Source organism: Nomascus leucogenys, chromosome 24 (assembly GCF_006542625.1).
Source record: "Nomascus leucogenys isolate Asia chromosome 24, Asia_NLE_v1, whole genome shotgun sequence".
Classification (NCBI taxonomy): Eukaryota; Metazoa; Chordata; class Mammalia; order Primates; family Hylobatidae; genus Nomascus; species Nomascus leucogenys.
Window position 1 is genome coordinate 6765757 of NC_044404.1, and position 25122 is coordinate 6790878.

General features: G+C 43.8%; 1 protein-coding gene across 11 annotated transcripts in view; it reads right to left on the reverse strand.

The window, feature by feature from the left end:
* Positions 1–25122, reverse strand: part of NPHP4 (nephrocystin 4) — a 130905-nt gene that overhangs the window by 55522 nt on the left and 50261 nt on the right. For 10 of the 11 annotated variants that reach the window (XR_004028391.1, XM_030805067.1, XM_030805069.1 and 7 more), the window contains 2 exons: positions 15890–16072; positions 7055–7193 (listed from right to left, as the gene is read on the reverse strand). Coding sequence is in view for 10 of the 11 variants with exons in the window: in XM_030805067.1 (XP_030660927.1) it covers positions 7055–7193; positions 15890–16072 (322 nt within the window). In the remaining variant the exon portion in view is untranslated. Of the gene's footprint in view, positions 1–7054; positions 7194–15889; positions 16073–25122 lie in introns of those variants that run through there. The other variant, XM_030805076.1, reaches the window with a different exon arrangement.

The window sequence follows — 25122 nt, forward strand, 5'->3', positions numbered from 1 at the left end:
CAGCTAACAATCTGTGTGTATCAATAAAGTTTTACTAGAACACAGCCACGTTCATTCATTAACATATGACCTACATATATCAGCAGAGATGAGTAGCTGTGACAGAGACCATCTTGCCCACGAATCCTAAAATACTTACTATTTGGCCTTTACAGAAAAAGTTTGCTGACCTCTGAAAGTAACTGCTCTAATATTCAATAAGTATGCATTCATAAGCAATACATGCAATTGTTTTGAAAGTTACTTAAATGCTACCACATTGTTCATTTCCTTTCAGAACTTGTGTTCATTCAACATGCCTTTGTGAAGGTTTATCCACCTGATACACATAGATCTATTTCATTCATTTAACCGATACACAGCATTTCACTGTCCAAGTAAGTCAGTTTATCCATTCCCTCACTGGGAAGCCAGCAGACTGTTTTCAAATTTTAACTTAGAAGCTGCTGTGATGCCAAGCCTGCCCATGTCTCCTTGTACATATGAACCAGTTGTTCTCTCTCACAGGTGTCTGGAAATGGTGCTTCTGAGATGTAGGATATTAACTAAATATTACAAAATCACTCTTCGAAGCAGCTGCACATACCACATTCTCCCCACAGTGGTGAGAGTTCTGCTTTAACCACATCCTCAGGAACCTCTGCACTACTAGACAGCTGGATTTCTCCAATATGAGGGGAATAAAACGGTTTCTCATTTTATTTTGCATTTCTCTGATTACCAGTAATACTAAGCACGTTTTCATATGTTTATGGTTATTGGTTATTCTGGTTTCTTCTCTATAAATTCCCTCTTCATATGACGACAGCGTTAGCGATCGCCCAGCAATTGCTGAGCACTGTCCATTTTTCTTTCCTTCTGTCTATTTCTTATTGATTTGGAGGACTTCGTTCTATAATCTTTCTTCTTTCTGATCTTCTAATTCTAACATTTCTGAAGTTTTGGTTTTTAGGCCATCTGGAATTTATTATTGTACATGACATGAAGCTAGGACTGAATTTTATATTTTCCATGTGGGCAAGGGATCACGCCACGCCATTTACTGACTGCTACCCCCTGGGTAAGCGGAGTAACTGCTACCACCCCAGAGATACCCTCGTCCTAACCTCAGAACCTATACATATGTTCAATGCCAAGGGCCTAAGGTGCTCATCAGCTGACCTTGAGATGGGGGAATGACCCTGGATTATCCAGGTGGGCCCAATGTACTCATGACAGTCTTTGTAAGTGAAAGGCAGGGAGGCAGGAGGGTCAGAGTTGAGTGACGACTGCAAAGTGCTACATGGCTGCCTTTGAAAATGGAAGAAGGAGCCAAGGGATGCAGGTGGCCTCTAGCAGCTGGAAAAGGAGAGGAAATGGATTTTCCCCTGGAGCCTCCAGAAGGAGCGCACCCCGCTGAGCCCTCGATTTAGGACTGTAGGACCCACTTTGGACTTCTGACCTCCAGAATTTTAGGATAATAAGCTCCTGTTGCAATGTCACTAATTTGTTGTAGCAGCAATCGGAAACTAATACATTCCTTCTCTGCAAGTTGTCACATATCACACTTTATATTTTGTCCCATTATCTATTTATCTCTCTCTGTATCAATGTTATACTTGTTCTAGAAATTAGAACATTACAGTAAGTCTGAAAACTAAGAAAGGTGAAGCTTCCCTCCTTCTTCAAAATTGCCTTGGCTATTCTTGACTATGTATTTTTTTTTTTTTATTAAAAAATAACCCCAGCATTTTGGGAGGCCAAGGCAGGAGGACCACTTGAGGCCAGGAGTTCAAGACCAGCCTGTACAACATAGCAAGATCATATCTCTACAAAACAAAAAACTCAGCCAGGCATGGTGGCACTGCCTGTAGTCCTGACTTAGCTGGGCACGGTGGCACTGCCTGTAGTCCTGGCTTAGCCGGGCACGGTGGCACTGCCTGTAGCCCTGGCTTAGCCAGGCATGGTGGCACTGCCTGTAGTCCTGGCTTAGCCGGGCACGGTGGCACTGCCTGTAGTCCTGGCTACTCGGGAGGCTGAGGCAGGTGGATTGCTTGAGCTCAGGAGTTCAAGGCTACAGTGAGCTGTGATTATGTCACGCACTCCAGCCAGAGCAACGAAGTGAGAATTTATCTCTAAAAGCAAAACAAAACAAAAACCCTGGAATATATCCTAAAAGAAAATAAATGCAGCGCATGGGAGAAAGACACACCACGCAGAGAGCATGAGCCAAGACTCAAAAGTCCAGAAAACACACAGCATGGTGAGTGAATCACAAGTAGCACATGCAGCTAGAAAACGTTTCTAAACCCCGGGACGATCGGCCCCGGTGGGGATGATTTCAGCAGCCGAGAAACCATTAACAGGACTTCTACTTCTGGCCAAGAAGAGTAACTGTGATCAGATTGACCCTCCCATCTAAAATACATTTTCTTTTAAACACAAAATACGTAAAACAGTGGTTTTCAAGACAGTGGACTTCAGACAACAAAGAAGAATGATCCCGAGGGCTGGGAAACAGAAGAGGGAAGGCCTACCCTGCCCCCAGCTTACTGTGTTCAGTGAGTTTGCACCAGACAGGATGAGCAGCACAGAGAGAGAACGCTGGCCATTTACAGAGGGTCCCACCCTAGCATTCAGTAGAGTGCGGATCAGGAAACTTCCTAAGGCCAAAAGAGAAAGAACCACTAGAGAGAATTACAGGGAACAGGGCCTGGTCTTCACAGGGCAGACAGACATAGCGCTGTTCCCTCCAGCCACCTGGTAATCCTCATTCTTCACGGGATGCCGGGCAGAGCCCTCGGAGGGCACCTGTCATCTCAGTGAGGAATAATCAGCCCTAGATGAAATGCTGATCTGATCTCACCTAACAAATCTTAAGAGCAAGACCCAAAAGGATCTAGCAATTTTCAAAGCTTAAGAATATTTATCAGATACAAAAATATTCAGTATCCAATAAGAGAAAATTCTCAGTATCTGGAGTCCATCAAAAGTTATCGGACATCCAAAGAGGCAGGAAAACAGAACCCAATCAGGACAAAAATCTATCAATCAAAACTGATCCTGAACTGACAAAGATATTAGAATTAGCAAACCAGGATATAAAGTAGTTATAACTGTATTTCTTAAGTTCAAAAAGCCAGAGGAAACACTGAACACGTTAAGTCAAGACACGGAAGAATAAAACAAGCCCAGACAGAACTTTCAGAGATTAAACTATAATATCTGAGATGAAAAGTATACTGAATGGGATAAATGGCAGATCAAACACTCCAGAAGAAAAGAACTTGAAGTGAACTTGAAGACAGAAACTATCTAAAATGAAACACACAGCAAAAGAAGGTTAGGAATAAAAGTGAACAGAGTATCAGCGAGCTGTGAGACAACTTCTGGCAGCCTGATAAACATGTAATTGGGGCCTCTGAGAGGATGAGAGAGGAAGACAGAAGAAATACGTGAAGAAATAATGACCACAATTTTTCCAAATGTGATGAAAACTATAAATCTAGAGATCTAAGAAGCTCAAGGAACCCCGGCAAAAAAATCAGTTAAAGAACCATTCTGGGCAAGCAGAGGCAGTGGCAGACTGGTTTTAAAATCTCCTCCAAACGCCTCATGAAAACAGGGCAACCAGGGAAGTAAAACCAAAGCCCACAGATGGCATCCACGATTGATCCAGCCCAAAAGCCCGACAGCAGGATCAGCCCATCAGAGTTTATAATTAATTTGATTAGAAGGTCTTCAGAGCATAACTAGCTGCTCTTTCCCAGTGCCATAACTGTATCTTTATTTACTTATTTATTTTTGAGACAAGGTCTCGCTCTTTTGCCCAGGCTAGAGTGCACTGGCATAATCACGGCTCACTGCAGCCTCAATCTCCCAGGCTCAACCAATCCTCTTGCCTCAGCCTCCTGAGTAGCGGGGACTAAAGGTGCACACCACTGCACATAGCTAATTTGTTTCATTTTTAGTAGAGATGGGGTCTTGCTATGTTGCCCAGGCTGGTCTTGAACTCCTGAGCTCAAGTGATCCTCCTGCCTCAGCCTTCTTAAGTGCTAGGATTATAGGCATGAGCCACCATACCTGGCTGTATCGTAATTTAAACACATGAAAATTTCTTTCCAGAGAAGGCGGCCATATTTTTCCTGAAAGCTAGCTATACAGGTTCATTCTCTGTTCAGGCATTTCTACAGACATGGGCAAACTATGTTTATTATGTATTACTATTGTACTTCTAAGTAACTTCATCAAAAATCAGAGTACAGAGTAGATCCATGGGTTCTGCATCCATGAATTCAACCAGCCTTGGATTGAAAATATTTTTTTAAAAATGGATGGTTGTATCTGCACTGAACATGTACAGATTCTTTTTTTCTTGCCATTACTCCCTAAACAGTGCAACAACGATTTACATAGCATTTGCACTGTATTAGGTATTGTAAGAAGCCTAAAGATGATTTAAAGTACACGGGAGGATGTGCGTAGATTACAGGCAAATACCACATCATTTTATATAAGGGACTTGAGCATGTGGAGCCAGTCCCCCACGGATACCAAGGGATAACTCGAATCATGTTTATATTTAATTACAAAATACACCCAATTTATAATCTAAGGTCCTCTGTTTTTCATAATTATGTTTGTTAAAGGTTGATACGTATTTTATTTTTAAAATATGACTATATGTCAAAGAGTGTATGTCAAAAAAGGAAAGATACCAGATGTACGCAAGGGATGGGTTGCTTTTTTTTTTTTTGACATGGAGTCTCGCTCTGTCACCCAGGCTGGAGTGCAGTGGCACAATCTCGGCTCACTGCAAGCTCTACCTCCTGGGTTCATGCCATTTTCCTGCCTCAGCCTCCCGAGAAGCTGGGACTACAGGCGCCCGCCACCACACCCGGCTAATTTTTTGTATTTTTAGTAGAGACGGGGATTCACCATGTTAGCCAGGATGGTCTCGTGATCCACCTGCCTCGGCCTCCCAAGGTGCTGGGATTACAGGCATGAGCCACCGGGCCCGGCCAGGAATGGGTTGCTTTAAATGACCCTTTATTATGACCCTTTGTTTGGTTTTTTGAAATTATGTGTCCTATGCCTTGAATGCATTCAACTGTATCAAATGAAATTGGAAATTCATTCTAAACTGACTCTGACAGGAAATGCATGCATGCCTACTACCCACCACCACAAGGGATTCCAGTACAAGGGGGACTGTACATTTCAGTGTCATTTATATAAAATGGGATTATTAATGTACACACCAGTGGTAAACAGAAATCTTGAGAACAAGATGGTAGGCACAAAATTCAAACACTGAAAAAACAGAACAATTAAAACCATCAAATGCATCACCTCTATGAAAAGAAGGAAAATACTTAATAATGTAGTTTGTCCCAAAGAAATCAACTATTAGGTTTTGGTACCGGAATATTCTTAAATAGCTCAGAAAATCCTGAAAGACCATGTTTATTATGTATTACTATTGTACTTTTAAGTAACTTAATCAAAAATCAGAGTACAGAGTAGATCCATGGTTTCTGCATCCATGAATTCAACCAGACTTGGGCTGAAAATATTTTTTTTAAATGTGTCTGCACTGAACACATACTGACTCTTTTTTTCTGGTCATTGTTCCCTAAACAGTACAATTTACATAGCATTTGCACTGTATCAGGTATCTCAGAGAATCATCAACTTTATCAAATTCATCAACTTAGAAATGCATGTGCTGCTTCCACCAATTGTAAAATCAAATTCGACGAGACCAGTTCTCATAAATTAGAATCTCAATCCATGAAGAAAACCCCTCCTGAGTGACAGAAGCACCAGCAGCTTTGCACCAGGACTCAGGGCCACAGCCAAGCACAGAAAGCAACTCCTCCCTCGACACCTGGGCGTCACCAGCTGGAGCCCAGAGGAACACAAAGCTCCTTCCATGGGCTTGCAAGTTTGTTCTTTCCCTATCCTGCCATCTGGAACAGGCAGAAAGAAGGAAGTCATCACCTGTGACTAGGGATCCTAGAACTTTCAGTGGCGAGAGCTCCAGACGCCTAGAGCCAAGGCCCCATACTCTTTCAGGTGGACTACTCCAACACTCTCTCGTACCTTCCGCCCCTCACTTCACTATAGGTGGAATTCTCAACCAGGACATGGGTCTAAACCAAGACGCTCTGAGCACAGGGTACTGCCTCAGCAGAAGCAGCTAGGCTGACGGCCAACAAGAACTTTTTAACCTCCTAACCACGTGGACTTACTGCCACCCACAGGGCCAGGGCTCTACCTCTGCTGGCAGCCCTTGCTGCTTGCAGCCAATTGTGACTCCTTTTCTTAAAGCCACAGACTCAGATCACAGACTCCTAACTTTTGGGCAGGGCTTCAAGATGAGCAGACAGATGGCTACTTTAACAGTGCAAACTCAAGGTGGCAGTCCTTGGCTCTCAACCACCCTCTAATTCTTGGGTCCCACATTTGCAGGGCACCCATGTGATGTGTCCTTTTTTTTTTTTTTTTTTTTTTTGAGACGGAGTCTTGCTGTGTCCCCCAGGTTAGAGTGCAGTGGGGTGATCTCAGCTCACTGCAAGCTCCGCCTCCTGGGTTCACCCCATTCTCCTGCCTCAGCCTCCTGAGTAGCTGGGACTACAGGCGCCCACCAACACGCCTGGCTAATTTTTTGTATTTTTAGTAGAAACGGGGTTTCACCGTGTTAGCCAAGATGGTCTCGATCTGACCTCGTGATCCGCCTGTCTCGGCCTCCCAAAGTGCTGGGATTACAGGCATGAGCCACCGCGCCCGGCCGACGTGTCCTTTTAAGTGCTTAGTTGGGGAGCTGTCAAGTAACTGAGCTGACTCTGGGCTGAAGCACAAGTGACAAGCTTCTGGGCCACACTTCATCACTGTCCAATTCTACATCTTGGTATTAAGCAAAACCCCAACTAACAGATTCGATTAATGCAATCTACAGTGATTATCTTACAAATGTGATGATTACCATACTAGACTAAGTATCCTTCCCCGGGAAGAGATGGAAGTGCGGCCTGCCGTGTGCCTGGCAAGTCAGCTCTCTGGAAACACTTACTCGAAGGGGACGTGGGTGGTTTCCTGGCAGCCCGCCGCTCCGCCTTGGGGCCGCTGACAGGCTCCGCAGGTGCATCCAGGTGTTTTTCTGAGCCCAGCGAGAACTGGAACCGGATTGTACCCGACTCCACCTGCTTCACCTGCAATGGACCAGAGGAGCAGTGATGGCCACTCCCTTCATCAGCACGCCTGTCAGAAGGATCCAACCAGGAACAGCAGGCTCTGTCCTAAAACAAAGTCTACATGAAATCGGAGGCTTCTGACGCCACATGTTCTTAGATTATAATCAAGTAGTTTGAGCAAAAAGCAACTGGCATGGCACTAAAAGCCCTGCAGACCATATGGAATGACCCTTACCCAAGTAGAAATCGCAATCTCTCTCGAGTTGTGAATGTTTTCATTGACCTATGTGAAACTGACATCTTTATTCTGGGTATGGCTCTGTGGGTTTTGGCACATGCACAGATTCACATAACCAGCACCACACTCAGGGTGCAGGCCAGCCCCATCCCCCTAGGGTGCTCCCTTGCCCTGCCCTGCCCCTCTGCAGCCACACCCAGCCCCTGCCTAACCCGGGCAATCTATGACTGCTTCCCCAGCGCTGTCATTTGGTCTTTTTGAGAATGTCAAAAAAATGTCCAACACATGGAATGACATAATGTATAAATTTTGAGACCAGCTTCTTTCATTTAGCATAAGACTGATGAGATTCATTCGAGTTGTTGCATATACATCAAACTGTTTCTTTTTTTATTACTGAGTGATATTCTATTGTACAGATGTATCAGTTTATTTATCCATTCACTCACAAACATTTGGGTAGTTTCTGGTTTGGGTGATTATAAACAGACCTGCTACAAACACATGTATTTGTGTAAATACAGGTTTCATTTCTCCAAGAGTAGGACTGCTGGGTCATACGGTATATTTAACGTCATAAGAAACTTCCAAACTTTATTTCTGGACTCTCTAGTCTGTTCCATTAATCTAATCCTTTGATACTAATTATATTAATTAGTGTAGCTGTACAGTAAATGTTTAAACTGTGTAGTATGTTTCCTCCAACTTTATTGTTTTTTTCCAAAACTGTTTTGACTCTTCTAATTCCTTTACCTTTCCATATAAATTTCAGAATCAGCCTGTCTATATCTCCAAAAAAACCCTGCTGGGATTTTGATTGAAACTGCATAAAATCTCTAGATCAATCTTGGGCAGAACTGACAGCTTTACTATGTTGAGTTTTCCAAGACATAAACATGTTACGTCTCTCCAATTATCTAGGTCTTCTTTGATTTCACCTAAGAATAACCACAATGACAACTAGCAAAAGGACAGTTTTATTGTTTTCAGCATACAGATCCCATATCTATTTTGTTAGATTTAGTTCATGGAGGGCAGACTTTGTAAATAATACTGTTTCTGTATTTTGCTTTCAATTTTTCAGTGCTAGTATACAGAAATAGGATTGATTTTTCATGTTGACTTCCTGTGTTATCCTGCAACCTCACTAGACCCACTTACTCATTCCAAAAGGACTTTTTTGTAGACTCCTCAGAATCTTTGCCATAGACAATCATGTTTTCTGCAAATAAGGACAGTTTTGTTTCTTCCTTCTAATGTGTATGTCTTTTGTTTTCTTGACTTACAGCACTGACTACAACTTCCAATGCAATACTGAACACGACGTTGAGTGCTAACAGTGGACATCCTTTACTTGTTCCTAATCTTAGGGGGAAAGCAATCAGTCTTTCACCATTAAGTATGATGTTAACTAAAGAGTTTTTGTAGATACCATTGATTATGCTGAGGACGTTTTCTTTTATTGCTAGTTTGCTCAGTTTTTATTCATAAACTGATGCTGAATATTGCCAATGTTTTTTCAGTATCAATTGCCAGGATCATATGGTTTTCCTTCTTTAGGCTGTTACTATAATGAATCACATTTATTGATTTCCAAATAGAAAACAGACTTGCATTCTCGGGATAAAGCTCCACTTGGCTATAGTGTATTCTTTTTGCGTATTGCTGGACTCAATCTGCTAATATTTTGGTGAGTATTTTGCACCTATGTTTATGAAGGATATGGGTCCACAGTTCTGTTTTCTTGTTACTATTATTTTTCTGGTTTTGATATCAGGGTAATGCTGGCTTCATTTCATGAGTTGGGAATTGCTCCCATCTTTTCTGTTTTCTGAAATAGATTGTACAAAAGTGGCATTATTTCTTCTTTACATGTCTAATAGAATTCATAGTGAATAGGCCTGAATATTTCTTTTTCAAAAGTTTTTAAACTTTGAATTTATATATTAGTTATAGGACTACTCGGGTCATCTACTTCATCTTGGCTGAGTTTTGGCAGTGTAGACTTTAATATTCATTCATCCATTTCACCTAAATTGTCAAATTTATGTGCAGAGAATTGTTCGTAGTATTCCCTTATTATCCTTTTAATACCTGTGAGGTCTGTACTGATATTCCTTCTTTCATTCCTAATATTAGTCATTTGTGTCCTCCCTTCTTTCTTTTTCAGTCTTGCTAGAAGTTCATCAGTTTTACTGATATTTTCAAACAGGTTTTGTTTCACTAGGTTTTTGCTATTTTTAAATTTTTAATCTATTATTTTTGTTTTCAATTTCATTGGTTTCTGCTGCTCTTGACTTCTGAATTGCTTTGGGTTTATTTTACTCTTCTTTTTCTAGTTTCTAAAGACAAAGATTAGATCGCTGAATTAGGATCTTTTTTTCTGTTCTAATACAAGCACCTAACGCTAAGCATATTTGAGCTGCATCCTACAAACTTTGATATGTTGTATTTCCATATTTGTTAAGTTCCAATATCTTCTATTTTCCCTTGAGGCTCTTTAATTTATGGATTTTACATATTGTCTAATTTCCAAGTGGTTGAAAATTTTTATTATCTTTGTTATTGATTTCTAGTTCAATTCCATTATAATCTGAGAATACACCTTGTATAATCTCAACTCTGTTAAAACTGAAGTTTGTTTTATGACTAAGGATATTGTCTATCTTGATGAATGTTCCATGTGCACTTGTAAACAACGTGTATCCTGCTGTTGTTGGGGAGAGTGCTCTATAAATATCATTCCAATCCAGTTGGTCGATGGTGATGTTCAGTCCTTCTGTATCACTGCTGATGGAATAGCTAGTTGTTCTTTGTTTACTTAGAGAGGATGTTGAAGTCTCCAACTCTAATTGTGGATTTGTCCATTTCTCCGTTCAGTTCAATCGGTTTTTGCTTCATGTAATTTGAAGCTCTATGTTAGATGCAAGCAATTTTAGGATTGTTATGTCTTGGCCACTGACCCTTTTATCATGTGTACTATCTCTTAATTCCTGGAAATTTCCTGTATTCTGAAGTCTAGTTTGTCTGATAGTGTCTGATAGTAATATAGCCACTCCAGTTTTCTTTTAATTAGTGTTTGAACAGAATATTTTCCATACTTTTAATTTACATTATATTTATTTAAAGTGTGTTTGTTATAGACAGTATATAGTTGGGCTTTGTCTTTCATTAAGCCTGACACTATCTTTTAAACTGGTGTGTTTACTCTATTTACATGTAATGTAATTACAGGCATACCGCAAAGATACTGCAGGTTCAGTTCCAAACCACTACAATAAAGCAAGTCACTTGAATTTTTTGGTTTCCCAGTGCATTTAAAAGTTATATTTATACTACACTGCAGTCAATAGGTGTGTAATAGCATATGTCTAAAAAAAAAAAAAAGTACTGTACCTACCTTAATTTAAAAATACTTTATTGCTCACCAGGTGCAGTGACTCTCATCTGCAATCCCAGCACTTTGAGAGGCATGAAGATCACCTAAGGTCAGGAGTTCAAGACCAGCCTGGCCAACATGAGGAAACCCCATCTCTACTAAAAATATAAAAATTAGCCAGGCGTGGTGGTGGGCACCTGTAATCCCAGCTACTTGGGAGGCTGAGCCAGAAGAATCACTTGAACCTGGGAGACAGAGGTTGCAGTGAGCTGCGACTGCACCACTGCACTCCAGACTGGGTTACAGAGCAGGACTTCATCTCAAAAAAAAAAAAAAAAAAACTTTCTTGCTAAAAAAATGCTAACCATTGGGCCATTATAGGTATGGTGACTCATGCCTATAATCCCAACACTCTGGGGGGCCAAGGTGGGAGGATCCCTTGAACCCGGGAGCTCAAGATGATCCCAGGAAACACAGCAAGACCTCAACTCTACAAAAATTAAAAAATTACCCAGGCATGGTGGCACATGCCTATAGTCCTACCTACTCAGGACGCTGAGGTGTGAGGATTGCTTGAGCCTAGGAGTTCAAGGCTGCAGTGAACTATGATCGTGCCACTGCACTTCAGCCAGGGCAACAGAGTAAGACCCAACAGAGTAAGACCAGGGCAACAGAGTAAGTCTCAAAAAAAAAAAAAAAATGCTAAAGATCATCTAAGCCTTCCAGAACATTGTAATCTTTTTGCTGGTGGAGGGTTATGCCTTAATGTTGATGGCTGCTGCCTAATCAGAGTAGTGGTTGCTGAAGGTTGGGATGGCTGCAGCACTTTCATAAAACAAGACAACAATGCAAGTTTGCTCCATCAATTGACTTTTTATGTCATAAAAGAGTACCATGCAATGCTATTTGACAGCATTTTACCATAGGCAGAACTTTCAAAATCATAGTCAATCTTCTCAAACCTTGCCACTGCCTTATCAACTAAGTTTAGGTAATATTCTAAATATTACATCTATATACCTTTAAAATCTCACCAAACGCTGTGTTTAGTTTAGTTTAGTTTAGTTTTGTTTTTGAGACAGAGTCTTGCTCTGTTGCCCAGGCTGGAGTGCAATGATGCAATCTCAGCTCACTGCAACCTCCGCCTCCTGGGTTCAAGTGATTCTCCTGCCTCAGCCTCCTGAGTAGCTGGGATTACCAGCATGCGCCACCACACCTGGCTAATTTTAGTATTTTTAGTAATAACGGGGTTTCACCATGTTGGCCAGGCTGGTCTAGAACTCCTGACCTCAGGTGATTCGCCCACCTCAGCCTCCCAAAGTGCTAGGATTACAAGCGTGAGCCACTGCACCCAGCCACACTGTTATAATTTCTGCTTCAACCATCCAACATATTTTAAGGAAGAAGAGAAGAATATTATATTTACCATTTCTGTTGTTCTTTCTTCATTCTTGATGTCCCAAATTTCTATCTGGTATCATTTCCCCTCTGTCTGAAGAAATTCTTTTAGCAATTCTTTAAGCAAATTATCTGCTACCAATGAATGCTCTTGCTTTCAGTTCATCTAAGAATGTCCTCATTTCACATCTTTGTTGTTTTTTTTTTTATTTTTTTTTTTAACTGGACATAGAATTCTGAGTTCCAAGGTCTTTCTGTTAGCACTTTTAAAATGTCCCACTTTTCTTCTGGTCGGCATGGTTTCTGATAAGGAATCCACGGTCACTCAAATTATTATTTCTCTGTAAGTAATACGTCATTTTTCTATAGCTGTTTTTAAGAATCTTCTCCATCTTTAGTTTTCAGCAGTTTGCATATGATTTATCTGGGTGTAGATTTCCTAACATTTATCCCTGGGGTTCACTGAACTTGGATCTGCAGATTTATGTCTTTTGCCAAATTGGGGAAGTTTTCAGCCATATTTTTTCAAGTACTTTTTTCTACACCATAGTCTCCTCTACCAGGACTGGGCGCTAGCCTTTTTGGTAGGGACCTACAGGTCAATGCTGAGGCTTTGCCCCTTGTCTTCCAATCATCTTCTTCTCTGTTGCTAAGGGCGAATAAATTTTTATTGGTTTATCTTCAAGTTCACTAACTCTTTTGTCATCTCCATTCTGCTGTTAGGCCATCTAGTAGTTTTTTATTTTGGTTATTTTGTTTTTCAGTTCTAAAATTTTCATTTGATGGTTCTTTATATCTTCCATCTCTTTACTGACACAGCCTACCTCTCCATTTATTTCCAGAGTGTTTGCTCTTATTTACTACAGCATCTTTATTATGGTTGCTTTAAATTTTCCATCTGATAATTCTAACATTTGTGCCATCTCAGTGTTGGTGTCTGTTAAATGTCTTTTCTCTACAAGCTGTATTTTCCAGGTTCTTTGTATGACAATTAATTTTACAGCATATCATAGACACTTTGAACGTTAGATTATAGAGTCTCATTTAAATCCTGTGAAGAATGCTGGTATTTTTATTTAGGTAGGAATTGACCCAGTTGAGTTCAGGACACAGTTTCTGACCAGCATCTTGTGGGGTGTGGTTTCAATGTCAGTTTCATTTTCAAAACCTGTGCAGTATTCTTCGGATCTCTCCTGCATGTGGCTCCATCCAGCAGGCAGCTCTGGGCCTGGGAAGTAATCAACCCCACAGTCTCAAAGTCTTTGGTATGCCATTCAGGGGCAGACCCACACATATGCAGCTTCGGGGTGAACCCAGGGTTCTGTAAACAACCTTACAGGGCCGCTTCCCCAGCTCCTCCCTCAGTGATCTCTCTAGTGTTTTCCAGTAGAGCCCCATTTTCAATCCTCCAGCCAGCTCTGCTGCCCCCTGCAACAGTGCCTGAATCCAAGGCCAAGCAGTAGGAAGACAGAGTGCTTTAAAGATGGGCAGGAATGTATAAAAGACCTAAAGTTTTCATCTGTCATTATGAGAATTCAGTATATAATGTCTAAAACAGTAAATTAAGAAATAGCAGCAGAAGCCTATTATTTAGAAAACAAAGGTAAAGACCATAATTCACAGCTAAGAGTTGAAACTGGCTGCCTTTGGAAATATCAATTAAAAAAAAAAAAAAAAAGAGGGAGACAATTATTTGCTCAAGGGAAAAGGGCAGGAGTTGTTTAAGAAAGTAAACAATCATGATGACACATGACTTCATTTCATAGTAAATAACAGTGAAATAATCTAACAACATGAACTCTAAAATCTAGCTACCCCAAAGTTATGGGCTTTGAATTCTGTATCTATTTTTCTTTGATTAACATCTGCCACTCCTACTCAACTGTCATGGGATCAGGGATGTTTCTTCTTAGAGTATATGTAGATGCTCAATAAAAGTTCACTGAGTGATGAATGACTGAATGAGATGAAGAAGAGGCTGGTGCAGTGGCAGAGACAGGCACACCTAGGTTTCCAACTGACCTGACTTGAGAGGGGCTGGCACCACTATGCAGGAAATACAGGCAGAAGCAGAGGAGTGACTTCGCAGTGCAGGAAAGTGAGTCAAGTTTGTGACCAGGGTTAGTTCACTGCTTTGGTTAATTAAATCACTTTAGAGTAGTGGCCCTCAACTGGGGGCAATTTTACCCCCCAGGAAACATCTGGCACTGTCTGTGGACATTCAGGGCTCTCACAACTGGGGGGATCCTGCTGGCACCCAGTGAACAGAGGCCGGGAATGCTGCTCAGTATCCTCTAGTGCACAGGATGGCCTCACACCAAGAATTATCTGGCCCAAATGTCAACAGAGCTGAGGTCAAAAACTCCTGATTTGGAAGTGGTACTCCTTGTGGAAAATGGCAGAACTTGATACATTTGTGTCCTTAAGATAGTAAACCTTCAAACCATTTATGCCCCAATATAGTTTATGCACTTAAAAATTAAGGGCAATATGGTGGCATGACAGACCTAAAAGTAAACCGAAGAAATATTTATTTATATACCTATCCAAAGGGGAGGAGAGGGGAGGTAAGAGGAGAAAGAAGAGAGGAGACAAGGAGAGAGGGGTGGACGCAGGAGTGGCGGGCAGGGGAAGATGGTAATGGCTTCAGGATTTCTAACAGCAATTTTATAATAAGGACTCAAACTAGACCATGTGAGAGTGCAGCAAAATATGGTCCCATCAGGAGAGACATTCCTTATAGGAAGAAAAGCTGCACAATCAGCTGTTCTCTTATTCAGGTCCCCCAAGCATTATCCCAATCATCAATAACAACACTGAACACATTATCTGTCGCTGGAGTCAGCACAGAGGTGACAAACTGAAATAACACACACAGTCCTTTTACCTTAGAAAAATGAGGCACCTGAGTACTAAAAATCTCCTGCTTGCACTGCCGAAAAGGATGTGTTTTAGGAACATGAGAGAAGACCAAACACTGCACCCAAGCAGAAACTCTGCCACACCTCACAGAGCCCAATGGACTCCAGCCATCTACCACAGCAGGGTTTCACACTGTGTCTGTGGTGCCCTGGGTCACCACTAACCATCCTTCAACACCACCAATGTGACCAAGGAGGCTGGGGATGAGACCCTCCTATACACTTCAATTCACTCCACTCTACTTTTTTTTGCTTTCTTAATTGGGCTGCAGAGAACATTTCATTTCAGAATTAAAAAAAAAAAAAAAACCTGAGAATTTCTGCTGTGGTCCTACCCCTTTGTACACACCCGAGGTCCAACAAGCATTAGTGTAAGTCACAAAGATAAGCCAGGGCTAGAAACCAGAACTGGCTCCCACCTCAGCACTCATCCACCAAAAAACCTACTGGCAAAGGCCACATGAGGCCCAAGCTCCAATGCTCCAAACATGCACGCCACAGAGGTGAATCTCGCTGCAAAGTGTGTACACATCAGCTGGAAGTTCACCAAGTCATCCCAGGAAATCAGTATGTGAACAGGGATAAAACCCATGATAAAACTGGTCTTATCAGGTTTACACAAAAATATCATACTAATCTTTTTAAAGGCATACCCATGACATGAAAAAAATTCTGTAAATGAAACATCTGCAAACATATTTGTGAACTTTTGCTTTTGAAAATGAATGAACTTGCTAGAAGTTCACCAGAGATGCATAAGAAATACCTAATAATTTACCTCTTCAGAGCTCATGCTGGCTGAGGGTACCTTGTAGACCAGACAGTGCAAGGGGTTGGGCTGGACCCCGCCCTGCAGAGGCAGGGTCACCCTTCCAGAATCGGCTTCCAGCAAGGGGTTCCAAACAGCCCAGCGGACCATGTGCATGCATGCCAGGTTGGACAGAGAGGTGACCGAAGCTGCCTAGAATTAAAACAAAGCACATCAGTGTATGAGTTATCACAGAAGTCACCTGGAGAGGGGAAATCAACAGTGCTTTCACATGCAAAATTCAACGAGAGCTCAGTGTAGCAAGCGGCAGGGATCATCAGTTGCATTTTATAAAAGGAACTAGGGCAGGAGGAGGACATCGCATCCACAGCGCAGACTGTAGGGCACAGACAGTCTTAAGTTACATGACCCCACCGACCCAACCAGGACCCCTGCCCACCCATGAGTCTCCTTTTCTGGCCCAAGGTAGTGATGGCTTCCCCCTTAGAGACCAGCACTGTTTTAGGAGCCCCTGTTCCCATAAGGATCTTTCCATAGGTTTGTAAACACCCTGCACCTTGCCAACACCAACTCAAATCCATCAGGAAAATACTAGGAATAGCACTTTGAATTCCTAATCAGAAATTTGGTAAAATAACGAAGAGTGCATATGTATATTCAATTCAGCGTTATTAGCACACATTTTCTCCACAAAGCTCCAGCTTACAATAGAACATCTCGTATCTGTAGCTTTCGTGAAATTGGGAAATCGATCGGGTCAAATTCCAGGCATTGTTCCTTTTTTCTCCTTCTCTATGGCTGGCCAAATGGAAGGAATAAGGACACTATGAAAACCCTTAGGTTACAACCACATTAAAGTCATTTTCAAACATGGTTTCAGGGTTTGACTGAGTAAAGCGTTTTAAAATTACCAACTTTCATCCATTTACTTAAAAAGAAGTAGGACTAAAGCTGAACCCCGGTCTTTTTTCGGACCCCAAAGTCCAGCAGAGCCACCTTGTTGAAGAGGACTCCAGAGGTGATCAGTTCTGAACCAAGGCCCTGCCTGCAGATCCTGCAGGCTCCCCTGGCGGGTGGAGCACACTTAAGTCACCAGGAAGGCCGATCAGCCGGAGGCCCATGGGGTACAGGCAACAGCGGGTCCGACCAGGAGCCCCAGTTAGAGCTCTTTCCACTCCTAAGATCACAGCTGCACTGACCAGTGAGTGCTGCAGAGCACTGCCTAGACCTGAGCCACTGGAACAGCCCAGAGAAAGGAGGGACAGCTGTCCACTTCCACCTGGGACTTCCAGCCTCTGTGTCCCATGAGCAGGAGAAACAACCCCCAAGCAGAAGGCAGTGAGTGGACCATGAGCACAGTGCTCCACTTCCTACGGTGCTCCACTTCCTACGGTGCTCCACTTCCTACGGTGCTCCACTTCCTACGGTGCTCCACATCCTACAGCTTCCCCCCGGCCCTGGCTACCAGAGACAGCTGCACCCTTCAGGGGTGACGGAAGTAAAATGGGGTGGCACCCCACTGCTCCCAGTCCCGGGCTTGGCTAAGGCAGCCAAGAGCATCCCTCTTAACACTGCTGCCTGAGGGCATGAACCCAGGCAGCGTCGCAAACGCAGCCATGGTCACAGCGAGGAGATGGCCCGGAAGGAGGACACATCCCACTCTTGGTGACGAATGGACGCCCATGCCCTGCCTAGGATGCGTGGAGCACAGCATCCACCAGGAACAGAGACGCCCAGGGGATCCACGAATTTGCGCTGCCCCGGGAGCCAAGGAGGATGCAAGACTCCAGCGGTGGTGGCCGGGGTCGTAAGGGACTTTGCTTATTTGGCTGGACATGCCAGTGGGGAACAGCCACACCAGTGTCACTGCCCAGACTGCACTCAGGTCCCACACAGATCCCCGCACATATGCACGCACACAAGGCCTCTGAAATCCAGACACAGATGGCCCCATGGTCTACACTGGGCTAAACCACAGCCAACTTCATACACAAGCAGGTTTGAATACAGAAAAGAAAACAGTTCTTGTTTCTTCCAAGTCAGCCTCTTCCAGACTGTTCCTACCAGATGATATCCCATCCTGTTATATCCTAAAAATTTAGAATCGGCATCGTTTCACATCTCTTTTCCCATCACAATCTGACCTCAAACTATGCACTTCTGCAGAGCCCTTTGCTGCAGCTAAATTCCAGATCATGGGCCAGGATACTGCCACATTCACGCCCCTGTCACAAGGTGAGCGGGGATTTGGGTGGTCCCTGGCAATTCAATGAGAAAACACCCACACCATGGAAGGACATAGAAAGAATCAGAAAAGTAAGAAATGGAAGCATATGACTCTAAGCCACACTTTCAACATTTGCCAAATACAAAAACAATGTCTTACTGTTCCCCATCCAGTTAGCTGACAACAGATTATAAAACAGTGCTGAGCAACTATAGCATACCAACAACATGGTGGTTATAACTCCACTGCTTTTTGAAAATCAAATTACAGCCAGGCATGGTGGCTCACGCCTGTAATCCCAGCACTTTGGGAGGCCAAGGCAGGTGGATCACCTGAGGTCAGGAGTTCAAGACCACCCTGGCTGACATGGTGAAACCCCATCTCTACTAAAAATACAAAACTCAGCTGAGCATAGTGGCAGGCACCTGTAATCCCAGCTACTCGGGAGGCTGAGGCAGGAGAATCGCTTGAACCTAGATGGTGGAGGTTGCAGGGAGCCGAGATCATACCACTGCACTCCAGCCTGGGTGACAGAGTGAGACTCCATCTCGACAACAACAAAAAAATCAAATTACTATAAATGTATTAGGAAAACTTGTCACTATAAGGATTCAACAATGTCTAGACTACTTTTGTAAATAGTTATCATCATAAAATACAGAAGTTTATTATTACAGGATCAAAAACAAAATAAAGTAAAATATGTATCCACGTTTTCATGCTATCTGTGCAACTTCTAATTTTCCACTTAGGGGATTCCAATATCTGATTTTCCAATTTCATAGTTCTTTTTGGTTCTCCATCAGTAGACGATCTCCTCTGTGCAAAGTATCTGTCAGTTACATAAACATCCACTTTTCCTCACTTTTCTGTTTAACAGCTTTAATAACAACAACAAAAAATCTGTGTAGCGAATTATTGATCACTCTTTCTGAGACCTCAACAGGCTAATGGGGGCCTGGTGGGAAGCCAGTCGCTATGTATTTGCCCACACTTGCTCACTGCCAGCCCACAGAGGGACCGGCAGACAGGAACTGCCCGAAAACGGCCTGGCTCTACAGAGAAGGCCAAGCACAAGCACAGTCCTAGTGAGTCTAACACACTCTTACTGCCATTTGACTCTAGTGCTTGAGAAGACATCCACTACTTCATCATTTCTTTTCCTGCCCAACTTGGGTTTGAATTCACACAAACTGAAAAGAAAAAAAAAAGGCCCCAAATACACCAAATTGCTCCCATTTAGACTTTTTAAGTATAACACCACAAACTACACAAGTACAAATATACAAAAGACAAAATACACAATTCACAAAAGACAAATGAGGAATACACTTGGATTATGAGTCAGGTTTTGTTGTGGAACAGAAGTGCCACGCTTGCATTTACCACGCAAAGCTGCTCACAGAAAACAGGCCCTTGGCCTTTGGAAATGCTACAAACCACAGTCCCTCTGGTGGGCTCAATGTGTCCTCCAAAAAGATGCTCTCAGCCTAATCCCCGGAACCTGTGGCTGTGGCTTTATTGGAAACAAGGGTATTTGCGGATGTGATTAGTTACAGTGTTGTGGGATGAGATTATCCTTCATTATCTAGACTGGCCCTAACTCCAATGGCAAGCATCCCTGTAGGGGCAGGAGAGAGAGAGACCACAGAGGGAGACACAGAGAAGAGGCCACGTGACGAGGGGACAGAGAACGGAGTGATGTGGCCACAAGCCAAGGACAGCTAGGAGCCCCCAAAACCCACAAGAGGCAAGGAGGCCCCCATCCCCCAGGACTGAGAACCTCCCGAGGAACTCAGTCCTGCCACACCTGGGGTTTCCTCGGAAGGAGCGTGGCCCATCACACCTGGGCTTCGTCTGAGGAGGATCTCGGCCCTGTCACACGGTCCTGGGGAGGAGCTCAGCCCTACCATACCTGGGGCTTACCAGCAGAGCAGATTGTGGACCTGTGGCCTCAGAGCTGTGACAGTGCACATTTCCACTGCTTTGAGCTGTGGAGGGTGTGACACTTTGTTACAGAAGCCACTGGAAAGTCATACAGGCCCTTGATGGCTTCTGTCCTCAGATCAACCTGAACTTACTTAGACAAAGGTGAAAACGTCACATTACTTCATGAGCTTCATTTTCTTTAGATTTTCAGTGAGACTTTTCCACTCCTGCCTGGGCACCCGGCCTCTGACCCTGGGCCCAGTTCTGCTGGGACCTCCAGCCCCAGGGACTGGGAATGCACAGTGAAGGGGATGGCGGCCGCTCTCTGGGTAATGACAGGGTGGGGTCCCCGCCAAGCAGCGCACTCCCACTCCACTGCCTCAAGGCCTTATCCAGATAGAGAGCTGGGCCCAGGGGAACCGCCACCTTGATGGAGGTGACATGTGGCACTTGGCTGAGGACAAATTTTAAAAAGACAAACTACTGTGTCAAAACATCTCTGAATGTTCCTAGTATCATACAAATCACAGAGGACAGAAAGAAAAAAGAGAGAGAAATGTAGGTCTATAATTACGCAGACGAAGGAGACAGGGAGGCCTAAGATAAGTGTGAAGAAAGCAGCTCAGGCCCTGGGCTGGGAACACGCACAGTCACACGTGGTGTGAGAGCCACAGCGGGGACAGGGCTGAGCCCTCACAGGCACCATCTACCCTGTGCACCAGCTCCCGCCCTGTGAAATGACCACCACATAGGCGCAGGAAACAGAGCAACCAGCCGCACACGGCGGGTGGCACAGACCCAGGAGCATCCTTGGAGGTGGAGCCAGGTGTCCCCCAGGTGTCCCCCAGCAGCATGATGGGCGGGGCACACAGGAAGTGGGCGGCTCCAGAACTCGCAGCTCAGACCCCAGGCTGAGGGCAAGTCCTGCCCGAAGGCTCGCTCGCTGGCCGGCATTCTCCCTGAAGGACACGGGGCTCTTGGCCCTTGAGGCGAACTTCACAAGGCCTGAGAGACTGAGCCCCACCAGGTGAAGAGCTGGGGGTGGCAGGCAGCCAGGCTGGCGTTGGCGCTTCTACCTCCTGGCTGAGCAGCAGGAAGAACCAGGAGCCCAGAGGTCACAACAGCGGCACAGCCACTGCCAGCAACAGCAGAGGTTCACAAGCCAGATGCCATCAACCAGAAGTTACTCAGTCCTCAAATCGGATCCAGTACATGCAGAACTGAGTCCAAACGAGACGGACCGCAAACCCAGCAGTGGCTCCCACGCACTCCTGGGCGAAAGGAACCCTAACCACAGGCAGTTAAAGTCATCTCCTCCAACTCTCTGACACAGGCCATCCGCTGTCATTTAAAAGCAGAGTGAAATTTAACCCTTTCCCATTTAGAAAAACAAAGCACAGCTGGCTGCCGGCACTCATTTAATTTTACATAAATGTGCTCTTTGAGGCTGAGGCAAATCTGACTGATTTTCAGTGTGAAAATAAAATATAAAAACTGTTCTTGGAATTATTTCTAAACAGAACTAACATCAGAATCGTCTGAATCATCAGAATCGTCTATTTTGGAAAAATCGGATTCATCAAACAAATCTTCGGCCAACAACTGTTAGAGAACGATGTTAAAACCACGCGTAGGAATGCTACATTTTCTAGGATTTGACATTTTCATTGATGGAAAATTACTGTATCTTGTATATGGAAATACCACTACTAAAAACATAATGCTATAAATAGAATGATGTCTTTTGTTTCCAAAGTCAATATACTGGAGCAATGCGAAAATAATAATAAAAGTGAGATACTTCATGGCAAAGCTGCCACAGGATAAACATTGCAGCCACAAGTGCCCCCAGTATTCTCGGGGGCAAACTGGAAAAGAGCTAACAGGCAACATTTTCATGTTATTCTACTGAGTGCAGTAATTATTTTTTAAAATATACATGAATAACAAGCTGCGGTATGGTTATAAAGAAATTTCCATAACCTGGTGGAACTCTTCACACAGGGTAATGGGTTCATAAAGCCTTGGTCCTCTGCAAAACAAGCATCAACTTGACAATGACTAAAAGAAGCAACAGCAAAACTGTCACACATTTGGAACCATGGCCTGGGTTGGGCAGGTGTGAAGCTCCCCGCCCTCTGGAGCAAGTCTGGGGCCCGGTGGCTGGCACGTGGGCACTGCAGGGCCTGGGTTGGGCAGGTGTGCAGCTCTCTGCCATCTGAGCCTAGTCTGAGGCCTGGCGGCTGGCAAGTGGGCCCTGCAGGGCCTCTACTTCTCACCCCAGCTCCACTTCCCTCCCTGCCTTCACTGGGTCTCACAAAGCCAATGAACACTGGGCTCAGATTCAGGACCCAGCATCCATTGCAGTGGGCACTGCCCTTCCACAAGGCCTGGCTCCAGGAAGCAACCCCCACCTCAACCACACAGTAGGGCAACAGGAAACCCCATTCCCCCATGCCAGTGACTATACCAGGGAAGGGGCTCACGTGAGGCTGGCCCCAGGCCTGCTGTGAGACCGCATGTCTATGAGCTCGGATTTAGGGAACTTGGGAACAGGAAGCGTGCTTTCATCACTGGCCACCAGCAGGGAAAGAAGTTAGCCCAACGCTGTCCACAGTCACACCCCCACCAGGACCCCAGGGCACAGAAGGAGGGAAGAGGACAACAGGATGAGGTGGGGCCAGCAGAAGGACGGAGAAGAGCTGCCTGCCCTGGAACAGGCAGAAAGCATCCCACATGCAAGAAAAAGTTGGCCAGCTAGACTTAAAATCAGAACTACTGCTCATCAAGAGATAGTGTAACATTTGGGGTGCTATAATTTTAACATGCCCCCCAAAAGGCATGTGTTGGAAATTTAATCCCCAACAAACCAGGGTTGGGAGGTGGGGCTTCATGAGAGGTGGTGAGGCCATGAGGGTGGAGTGAATGGATGAATGCCATTATCTCGGGAATGGGCCTCTTATACAAGGATGAGTTCACCCCCCTTTCTCTCTCTCACCCTCTCTTTGCCCTTTTGCTAGGGAGTGACACAACAAGAAGGCCCTCACAAGATGCTGGCACCTTGATCTTGGACTTCCCATCCTCCAGAACCATGCATGAGCCAATAAATTCTATTCACTATAAATGACCCAGTCTGTGGTATTCAGTTACAGCAGCAGAAAACAGACTCAGACAGGAGCAACCAGGGAAAGGGGACACAAATCTCCCAGCTTTACTCTTCATAACTGCAATATGAATCTATAATTACCTCAAAATACAAAGCTTAATTTTAAAGACAGCATGCGGCATATAATAAGAGCTATATAAAATGCTAGTAAAATTGCTTAAATAATAATGACTGTCTACAAAAACAAAACAGTGCTAATTCAGACAATATAATGAAAGAAAACATCCCATTTACAACAGCAGCACAAAAAATTAAATACTCATGAAAAAATTTAATAAGAATTGTTAAAAATCTATATTTTAAAACCATTTTTTAAATCATTCCTGAAAGACACAAAAATAGACTTGAACAAATGGAAAGACATCCTGCTCTTGGTTAGGGCAACTAAACATCCTTGAGATGTAAAATTCTCTCTAAATTCAATCATAAATTTACTGCAATCCCAATTTTTAAAATGCCAATCAGCATTTTTTGAAGCTTAACCTCTTGATACAAAAGTTCATCCAGAAAATAAACACGCAAGAAAAGCTAGAAAAGCAAGGAAAAGAAGAACCGTAAGGCTGAACTTGCCTTACCAAATGCTAAAACACACAACAGAGCCTCCAAAATTAAAACAGTATGGCCATGGTACATTAAAAGACAGGGCAGCCCATGAAATAGAGTAAAAGTCCAAAAACAGATGCACTATCCATAAAGACAGCGTATGTGATAAAGACAGCGTATGTGATAAAGACAGCACATTAAGTCACTACGGCAAAGGGGGACTTCTGAGTAAGTGGTAGTGGGACCAGATGGCCACTGGGAAAAGATAAAATCAGATCCATCCCTCACACCACAAACAAGAGATCTAGACAAAAAAAAAAAAAAAAAAAAAAAAAGGCAGGAGAAACATTGCACGAGGAGAAAATATGAGTGAATTCCTCTATGACTGGGGAACGAAGAAAGGCTTTTTCCCTGACTCAAAATCCAGATACAATAAAAGAAAGAACTTATATATCTGACTATATTAAAAGATGTTTTAATGTTTACACAGCCAGAAAAAAATAAAAAGACAAATGACAAAATGAGGAGAAAATATCTGCACTAGTTATCACAGATAAGAGCAAATATCCTTAATATACAAAAAACTTTTAACATTTGATGAAAAATGCAAAAACTCTATAGAAAAATGGGCAAAATAAGTAGAGATGAGGATGAGCCTGAAGCATCTTGTGATGCCAGAAAGTACTCAAACACAAAACAGGACGGAAGATGCCACAGGACACAGGGGCCAGCCTCAAAGACTCCATCCGGCCAAATCTGGGACAATTTGTACCAAAATAATCTGAAGCAGTGACTTTGAAAACAGGGATCCCTGAGTCCACACCCATATGCGCTTGATGGACGAGTCAACCATCTACCCACCAGTGAGGAGGAGGGGCCCTGCGGACGGGAGGTGCCATGCCAGCTGCAGACCTATGGGAAAGCTGGGCTGGGGCTCCTCCTCCTGCAGGAAGCATAAACGACGCCAACCCAAGGGGAACAATTGGATGAGGGGCAGATACCCACGTGGTCTCAGAGTCTCCCCACAGATCACTTATTAGCTGCACGGAGGAAGAAAGGTAACTCTACAATAGATATCACCAATGATCACAACCAACCCCGCCCAGGATGAACACGTGCACGTCTGGATGTGGGACCCAAGGACAGCCCCTTGCTCAAACGGACCACTGCCAGGAAGGCACAACCTGACTCCAACTATGAGGAAGCATCAGATGAACCCAAGGAACGTTCGCGTTAAAATTTTTTTAAAGAAGGGAGACTAGGCCATGCACAGCGGCTCATGCCTGTAATCCCAGAACTTTGGAAGGCTGAGGCGGGTGGATCACAAGGTCAGGATATCAAGACCATCCTGGCTAACATGGTAAAACCCCGTCTCTA